General features: G+C 54.3%; 1 protein-coding gene across 6 annotated transcripts in view; it reads right to left on the reverse strand.

Moving 5' to 3' along the window:
- Positions 1–829: 829 nt before the first annotated feature.
- The window catches only part of AKAP1 (A-kinase anchoring protein 1), a 29,946-nt gene continuing 22,079 nt past the window's right edge, over positions 830–8,696 (reverse strand). For 4 of the 6 annotated variants that reach the window (XM_077762856.1, XM_077762855.1, XM_077762859.1 and 1 more), the window contains 8 exons: positions 7,905–8,031; positions 7,227–7,354; positions 5,328–5,505; positions 3,821–3,971; positions 3,289–3,356; positions 1,837–1,910; positions 1,546–1,608; positions 830–1,008 (listed from right to left, as the gene is read on the reverse strand). In XM_077762856.1, the coding sequence (XP_077618982.1) occupies positions 934–1,008; positions 1,546–1,608; positions 1,837–1,910; positions 3,289–3,356; positions 3,821–3,971; positions 5,328–5,505; positions 7,227–7,354; positions 7,905–8,031 (864 nt within the window). In that variant the 3' untranslated portion in view covers positions 830–933. Of the gene's footprint in view, positions 1,009–1,545; positions 1,609–1,836; positions 1,911–3,288; positions 3,357–3,820; positions 4,004–4,412; positions 4,506–5,327; positions 5,506–7,226; positions 7,355–7,904; positions 8,032–8,696 lie in introns of those variants that run through there. The other 2 variants (XM_077762860.1, XM_077762861.1) reach the window with 2 other exon arrangements.

Below are 8,696 nucleotides of genomic sequence, written 5' to 3' on the forward strand. Positions count from 1 at the left end.
CCTTTAGACGGGCCGCTCCAGCCCACTATACACAACCACCCCGCCCCTTCTCAGCCCGAAGAAATGGACTCAAAGCTACAGTGTATACAATTCAAGATTTATATAAGTTTAAGTTACTTTCTTAAATCGCACAAAGCTAAAGTCAGTCTAAAAAAGAATCAAAACACACCACTTAAGGTAATTCAATGTTTTTTTCTTTTCTTTTCTTTTCTTTTTTTTTTTTTTTAAAAATTTTTCAAAAAAANGTTCCCTTTGTTCTCCAGTGTATCTTATACAAAATATTACATTTTTTAAACATATATTTACAGAGTTTGCACAAATAGAAAATGGTTACAAATTATGACCAGGCTTGGCAAGATAACAGCTCCCCTCCCCCACCCCGGGGACCAAGGCCAGAGGTATGATTGCTTCATATTTACATATGCATTAAAAAGTCTGCCTTCTGAGAGACCTAGATGAAGTTTATAAAAACTGGTTAAACACCATAAATTCATTTACGTCAGCTATACAAGTAATCAATACCCACCAGTGATTTCACGTCTTGCTCCCTGAAGAAAGATCATGAAGTAAAAGAAGCCCTCTGAAGCAAGCAGGGTGGCCGGTGGCCTGTGGCCGTGGTGGTCCGGTCCTGCCGAGGGAGGCAGGGGGGACGGCGGAATGCAGGCGGTGGAGGACAGCCTGGCTGCCACCCTTTCTACTTCGGCTTTTGTTTGTTTGTTTTTAAAGGCTTGGAACCACGTTCAGCCGAGCAGCGTGTTCAACGCCATCCTATGGCTTTGAGAGCGCCCTCGGTCCCTTGTCTGAGAGACGCGTCACAAGAAAAGAGAACTTTCCGGGGAAGATGACGTTTGTTATTTTGATGTAAAGTCTTTGCCTTAGCGCCCAGCCCAACATCAACAGTGCAAGAGACTCAGGAGGCGGTGGGAACGGGTGTCAGAGGCTCGCATAGTAGCTGTCTACCCACTGGGCAAGTCCTCGCTCCACCAGCGACCGGTTTATCAACACCGCCTGAAAAACAAAGTTCCCCTGAGAGCTCTGCCCACCGCCCCCAGGGCCCTTTCTCAAGCCAGGGGGGGTTTTCCCTCACAGTCCCAGGCGACCACTGGGCACGACAGGCCCGAGAGTAACAAGGGGGCGAGACCCTTCTAGGCCAACAGGGACATTTACTTAATGTCCTGTCGAGGACGACAGGCTTTACAATACACTAATAAAATTGCAGTTTTAATACCATGAAACGCAGTGGAAAACCCAATGGACAGAAGGTTCAGAAAGGTCTGGATGAGGTTCAGGAAGGGTCGCAGACATTTTGTTGTAGGGCCTGTCTGTGTGCGGCAGGACTCCGGGCGGCCGTCCCTGGCCGCCACCTGCTAGATGACATCACCACCCCCAACTGTGGCCACAAAATCTCTCCCGACATCCTAGGGTCCCCGAGGGTGGCACTGGCCTAGACTTTCTGACTATCTCCAGAGGAGGCCACAGCAGGATCGGCCCCAAATCAAGCCATGACGGCTGGCCAGCAGCTTGAAGGAAATGAACAGAACTTACTTCGTTTCCAACCACACTCCATAGCTGAATCAGAGGAAGGCCAGTCGGACTGTAACTTGTCACCTAGAAAAACAGAAAAAAAAGCAAGTGTGTTTAAAAGCTACTACCCCCATGCACCTTTCCATAAGGCAGGGTCCAAGCCACAAAGGAGAAAGGAATTCAAAGGTCAGTTCCCAGGAACCCAAGATCGTGGATGAGAGAGGCCAGGAGGCATTGGAGCCCCAGCCAGGCAGGCAGCAACTTACAGGGACCCCAGCCAGCACGAGCCCCGCCCCCCACCCACCCACACACCTGAGCCAGCAGCGCCGTGTTTCCTGTCATCTCGCTCATGGCTGCATCAGCCTCAGGTGAGAAGTGCTCATCATCTTTAGAGGGAAAGAGAAAAGCAGCATGTAGGCCTTCACCGGGGCAAAGCACTCCAGTGACTTACAGCTTCCAGGGCTTTTCCAAGACGCCTCAGATGCTGCCGGGCACGGGAGACCCGCATCTGGAAAAGCCACCTATGACAGGAGCAAGGCCAGGCCTCCGCTGCGCTCCAAGGGCACACACACAGTGTCTCTGCTACCTGCCACCCACTGCAGGCGGGGCCCCAGGGACAGAAACTCTGCCTTCAGTGGGGACACTGCCGCCGCCACCACCACCCATCTGGGTGCTGAGCGGGCGAGAACGTTATAGATCTTCTTCCACTGAAGGAGCAACACCCTACGAAGGCGATGTTATCCCCACTTTCCAGGTGGGAACAGAGAGACTAAGGTGGTGGCTGCAGGTCCACCAGCTCCTGGAGTGCTGAAGGTAGGCCTCAGATCTAAGCAGCAGGCCACAGAGGCAGCCCTCGTTGTCAGATTATAAAGTTATGTACAAGGACACAGCCAAGGCAAGAGGCGGTAAGGATGGGAGAGGCAAGTTCAGAAGGTGCGGAATGCCCGATGACGGAGGGGCGTGTCAGCTGGGCGGGACTGCGGAGATGATGTCAGAAATGGAGACGGACGCTGGACAGAGCAGCAAAGGAAAGGAGACAGAGGCCCTTGGCCAGCACGCTGGCTGACAGGCCTCTGGAGGGACTGTAGTGCCTCGAATGTACTTCACTGCTTTGGACAAGAACAAGATTAGAAGAGTGTGGGATAATCAGACCGGTTGTTTCCTACAAATAGGAAATGTGCTGGTCATCGACAGCTACAACTTGACCACTGTCCACACAGCACTTCCTGGGTTCATGTAATTTCCTCAGCTGCCCTGAAGGACAGGTACTATCTCATTTTCTAGAGGGTTAAAAAAAAAAAAAAATGGCAAGGCTAACTAACTTGCCCAGGGCCACTCTGCTAGGCCCCTACCCTCGGGGATGCGGTTAGTCTAAGATCCCACACAGCTCAGTGGTCCGGCAGGGCCCAGCCAACCAGTGCTGTGCCCTCAGTGCCTGCCCTCCACCACACATGCTAGGACTCTGGGTCTCAACTATGTTCTGTAAGGTGCCTATGTTTACAACCTCCTAAGTCAGAGGCCTGGGTAAAGTCCACAACGGTGGTTCTGAAAAGGGGGTTCAGGGTCAGCAGCAGCAGTATCACCTGAGTACTTGTTAGAGATGCACATCCTTGGGCCTTGGCCAGACCTATTCCTCAATCAGGAACTCCATCAGAGGCCATGATCTGTATTAACATAAGCCCTCCCGGTGCAAAGGAATGTGCTCAAAGAGAAAGACCTACTCTCAACAACTGTTCCCACCAAGCCGGAGGCCCCGTCCGTTACCTGACAAGGGCATCACGCTGTCCAGAAGGACCTCTGCTCCCTGGAATGGCAGGGTCACAAAGTCAGACCTAGAAAGGTAAGGAAAACATTGTTTATGAACCTGAAGGCTGACTCCACTTCAGGCCAATACTGATCTTCTGCTTAGTGGTATGAGCCCCCTGCGACCCAGGACAAAGCGAAGCAGAGGCCTCTACGATGGGCAGGAGGCCGCGGCCTCAGGCACACCTGGACGAAGGCCACCTCCCTGCTGCAGCCCAACCTCAGAGGGACTGCTCGCATCCAACTCCCAAAGAGAAGCTGCTTCACTTCTGCCCCATGATGCTCAGGGGGACCTCCTCCCCAGGACAGGCCTTTTTAGCTCAGTTTGACTGAGGCAGGCAGTGCAGTCAGTTCTCATCAGACCTGCCAAACCAGAGCCGGCCGCAGGAGGGTCAGCCTCCGCCCCAGGCTTGGTACAGCTGCGCAGTTCTGCAGAGATCACACAGCCTCCGACGTGCATGTCATGTGCTCATCTGAGGGAGTGTGGACCCACCGTATCTGCCGGAGCGTGTCCACTTTCACTCTCTTATATCCACCATAGTCCACGTAGCGAATCTCCACCTCATTGCTCTCCTCGTAGGAGGCCACCACTTGGGCTCTCCACCAGGCGCCGTCCAGGCCGGGGGCAGCGCAGATGACCGTGACTGCGGGGCATGAAGAGAGCATGTGGACAATCCTGGCATAGGACAGGGCACCAAGGGTCACCCTGGTCAGTGCTACCCACCTCCCCACATTACTTCTCCGAGTCCTATGTCCCCACGGGGCAGGAGAATGGCAAGAAGCCCCCACAGCCTCCCTGGAGCCCGAGACTGGCCAAGGGAAGGACCTAGATGTGGGAAATCTGGCCTCCCACATATGCCACCCAAAGAGCTCTCTCTGCAGACCAAAACGCATTCTTCCAGAGCCTGAGATAAGGACTGGCCAGAAGAAACCAAGTAAAACCTAAAACTCAGGGAATGGGGATTTACATTCTTAAGGGAATGTCCCAGAAAGAATCAAGAACCTCTAAATGCGGCAGGTCTCACTGGCCTGGTGTTTAGGGCCTGTTCTGGCCCGTGATGACTCAGAAGTTGATCAGAAGGGGACCTGCAGGCTGAAGTCCACTTCTTCTAGCCTTTGCTTCAGGAAGGTGCTCAGAGCACACGTGTCCCTGGCAGCCAGCAGTCACCAACCCCGGCCTGTAGCAGCAGGGCCAGAACAGACGGAACCGCAGGCTGCACACTGAGTCCTGACCTTGACCCTTAAAGGGAACCCCTGGTATAGTCACTTAGATCCCAGTCTGGTCTTCACTGCTGGATTGAGGCAACAGTAGAGACTCTGGGGAAAATTAAATCCCTTATTTCTGTGACCTAGGTGACTTCACGGGTGTCTCTAATGCCTTGAAGCCCCTCAGGGTGCTCTGAGTTAGGAGTCCCTGACAGCAACAGGTGAAGGGATGTTCTGGCTTGGGTTCTTGCCAACACGGGCAACAACAGTGACAAAGGAGAGACTCAAGACTACAAGCTGAGTTTAGATCCCAGTTCTTGCTCAAGTGTTACCAGGGCGAGTCATTCGACTTCAGAGGCTCAGTTTTCTCACCTGTCAAATGGAGATGAGACAACCCACCATGGAGGCCTCTTGCTCACCAGGAGCTTCTAGGAGATCCACCATCTGGATCAGGTACTTAACACAGAACAACCCACCCCTGATTCCTGGGACAGGCTGGCATCAGCCCCGTTCAGCAGATACATGGCAGAGCTAGAATTCGTGTGTTAAAACTCTACTCCAACCACACAGGCCCGTCGGCCAGTGGGAAGGCCACTTCCATCGGGCTAGCTAATAAGCCAGCCCGCAGTGACTCCATGCTGTTGGCAAGCCCTTAGGGATGCTGTTCCCATGAAGGATCCCAGAACAGCCTCCTCCTGGGTCAAGACCAAGGGCAGAACAGGCCACCCCCAAAACCTATCCCCATGGCCTGGCCGGAGCCCAGGGCTCACCATTGACCCCAAGGCAGCACTTACTTTCCACTGGGGTGGGCAAGGTGGGGATCCCGGGCTGGGAGTAGCATAGGTACATCTGCTGGTCCAGGCTCCGCAGTGCATGGAAGGTAGGGTGCGTGTGCTGCTGCACAAACAAGTGCCCAGCGTTGACCTGGTTGACCACGATCACCTCCACGGTCACGCCATCGGGGAGCATGAGCTGCGGAGGAGAAGGGGCAGCAGGCACTGCAGCAATCCTCCTGGGGTTTGGGGTAGAAGCCCTGAGGCCCCAGGGCAAGTCTCTGAACTGGCAAGTCTTTGAAAAGGGCTTAGCAACCCAAAGCAACATGGCACCCAAATGGCAGAAGGTCAAGAAAAACTACGTCAGCTGTGGAAAGTGGGACACCTTGTCCTGCGATGCCGACAGTAACCACTAGAGGCGGCCTCGCCTCAGGGCTGGGTGGGAGGAGGCAGCCTGGCTGTAGTGCAGGGGCCGGGGCAGGCTCCAGGTGCCAGAGCCTCCGCTCCCCTCACCACGCTTGAGGAGACTGGAGCACCAGCGAAGGCAAGGGGATGAGGCGCCACTGAGAACAAGCTACCAGGGCACAGAGGTGGGCAGGCCCTCAGGCGCCTCAGCCAGCACACGTGGCCCTGCGGAGGACCCCAGGAGCGTCCCGTTTGACAGCATGTCTCTCTGTTTTCCTGCCAGCAAAGACCCACAGTCTGAGTCCTACAGTCTCTTCCTCTATGCTCTCCACAGACACCCTCCCAACTCGTTCCCACTGCAAGCTGGAACACAGATGAGCCCAGCGGCCAGGCCCCACAGTATAGGCCCTCGCAGAGGCTAAGATCAGTCTCAAAGACTTGGCCCTGGACACTAGTTTTCCTGATGCCAAGTTACAGGCAACATCTAGGTGGCCTGGACACAGAAAGATGTCTAGTCTGTCTTCCAGTCAGGTGGCCAGGCCTCTAGCTAAGAGTTCCGACTTCCCTACCTCCCCGCGAGTGCTGCGGGCTGAAAGACATCCGGGCTCTCCTCTTCACACAGAGCACAGTGGAGGAGGCCCTAACAACCGCTCAGTTATTTAAAATTTAAAGTGGGGCTGGTCCGAGGCTGCTGGGGAAAACTCCTGACTCATTATTAGTAAAAGACAGAGAGGGGCCAACCCACTCCCAAATACCCACAGGAAAATAACAGCACCTCCCTCCCCTCCACCCACGGCATGGGGGTCTTTGGACCGGCTAGGAGAAGTCAACCATCACAAACAAAACCTAGGGAGGCCATTTTCTTGCAGCAGCACATTCAGCCCATGTGTGAAATGCAGTAGTCGTTTGGCCTACAGAGCCCTACAATTCTTCTACCAGTGAGATGAGGCTCGACAGAGCTGGAGGCACGTTGGAGGATCCGAGTGACGGGCCCCAGGGTCCCCCCGGCCTCCAGCACACAGAGGCCCTAAGACGTCAGCTTCCCTCCTGCCCAACTCCAGGGTCAACCTTCGAAGAGTCTCCAGGATCCCACAGCCTGGTGGGGAGAATTTCTTCCCCTTTATAATCTAGGTCCCTCCCATGAGAAGGAAGGGAAAGGGAGCCCTTCACCAGGGCCACCACTAGGCCCGGCTCATCTTGGAGCAAGGAACACAAGGGCCCGTTACAAGCCCAGCCAAGCCCACAATGGTGGGTCCCACCCCAGTCCTCAGAGAGGTCAGGCCGTGACTCTGCACACAGCACCAGCTTAAGGACACGCACGCCAGCCGGGGGCACCCCATCTCCTGTGTAGACCAGAATCCTTTCTAGGCAAATGCCTTAAAAATACAACAGGTGCCAGCGCAGCAGAGCTCAAGGAGAACCAGCCCTCCAACTGGGGATGGAGGCACGTCTGGCTTTGTAGCAGTTGAGGTGAAAAAGAGGCAAGAGGAGCTGGTCCCCCAGGTGCATGCTCACCCAGGAAGTCATCGGAAGAGAAGGCAGGGCCAGGGACGGCAGTGGGGGAGCATAGATGTTGGTGAGGTTCAGTTCTTTGAACTTCTTTCCGATCAGGTTCAGCGCCTTGTCTACATGATGCTGGGAGCCTAGATGGGGGGAAGAGGAGAGCCACCATGGGTAGGACAAACCACCAAACAAACTCACTCACACACACAGCCCGCTCCACAAGACTTTCCTAGAGCTCAAGTAAATCTTGAAGGTGCCAAACAGCTAAGTTCTGCCTTAAGAAGGAAAGCATCTACAGAGGCTTGAAACCCACTGACCTTTCAAATGGCACCTCTGCCGCTGTATCCATGCTTTGAATGCAACAGGAGGCTAGCAGATGGGAAAGGCCAGCCCTCACTGACGGGAGGGGAATCCCGTTCTGCTCTGTGAGGGAGGCGCGTGAGGCAGGGCACTATAAAGCCAGGGCCCCCAGCCTGCCCGTCGAGTGCCCGCGCCTCTCCTGGCAGAAGATCTAGGGGAGGGAGCAGAGGCCCCTTCCAGCACCTAAGCTGGAGAGGAGGGCTGAAGATCACCTGTGATGACCAGGGCTCTCCATTTGGAGCCGGAGATTCCAAAAGGGGAAGAACTAGGACTCAAATCCTTTACGCTTCAGGCAAGAAAACTAAAGGCAGGGTGGCAGCTGCCACTGACCTTCTATGTGGCAGATCTGGATGTTCTGGGTATAAGGCAGTGTTGAGATGTAGATCTTGGCACCAGACGTCTGCTTCAAAAAACTCACGTACCGCCCCTGCTTGCCAATTAGCCGGCCAACTAAGTGCTGAGAGAGACAAAGAGACAACTGGGGGTGTTAATGGGGTGTTAATTCCCAACGGTCCCAAAGACCTACTTTTGTTTTACACAGGGTCAAGTTCAAACACAGTAACGGTCAACATGCCAGCACTCATTTGCCAGGCACTGCTCTAAGCACTTACCTGTGAAACAGACCCCTTTATCACTGTTTTATAAATTAACAAGCTCAGAGAGGCTAAGTAACTCACCCACTATCACACAGCTACTAAGCAGCTGCACTACACAGTCTAGCCCCAGGACCTAGCAGGTCCCACTTCTTTGCCCGACAACCTGGCCCACATTCAGAAAGCTGCTAGGCCAGCATATTCTCCTCCCAAATCTACACTAGGAGAGGTTTCACCACAACAAGGGCTGATTTACGACTCCTCTGACCTCTTCAAGTCTATCCGGCTTCAAAGATAGAGGCTCCATTTGAAAGTTAAAGTCTAAAGAGCCCGTGGGCTTCTGCTGCCAAATGATAGGAGGCTGGAGCCTCCGGAGTAAGAGGCCTGCAGAAACGCCCCACGTGCCAAGAGTTCAAGGAAGACAGAAGAAGCCAAACTTAGCCATGATGTAAGGCAAGCTCGGAGACGATCCCAGACGACCCCACCCCAGCGGAGCCGCAAGGGACATGGTCGCTCCGCATGCAGAGCC

Source organism: Crocuta crocuta, unplaced genomic scaffold (genome assembly GCF_008692635.1).
Source record: "Crocuta crocuta isolate KB4526 unplaced genomic scaffold, BGI_CrCroc_1.0 scaffold144, whole genome shotgun sequence".
Classification (NCBI taxonomy): domain Eukaryota; kingdom Metazoa; phylum Chordata; class Mammalia; order Carnivora; family Hyaenidae; genus Crocuta; species Crocuta crocuta.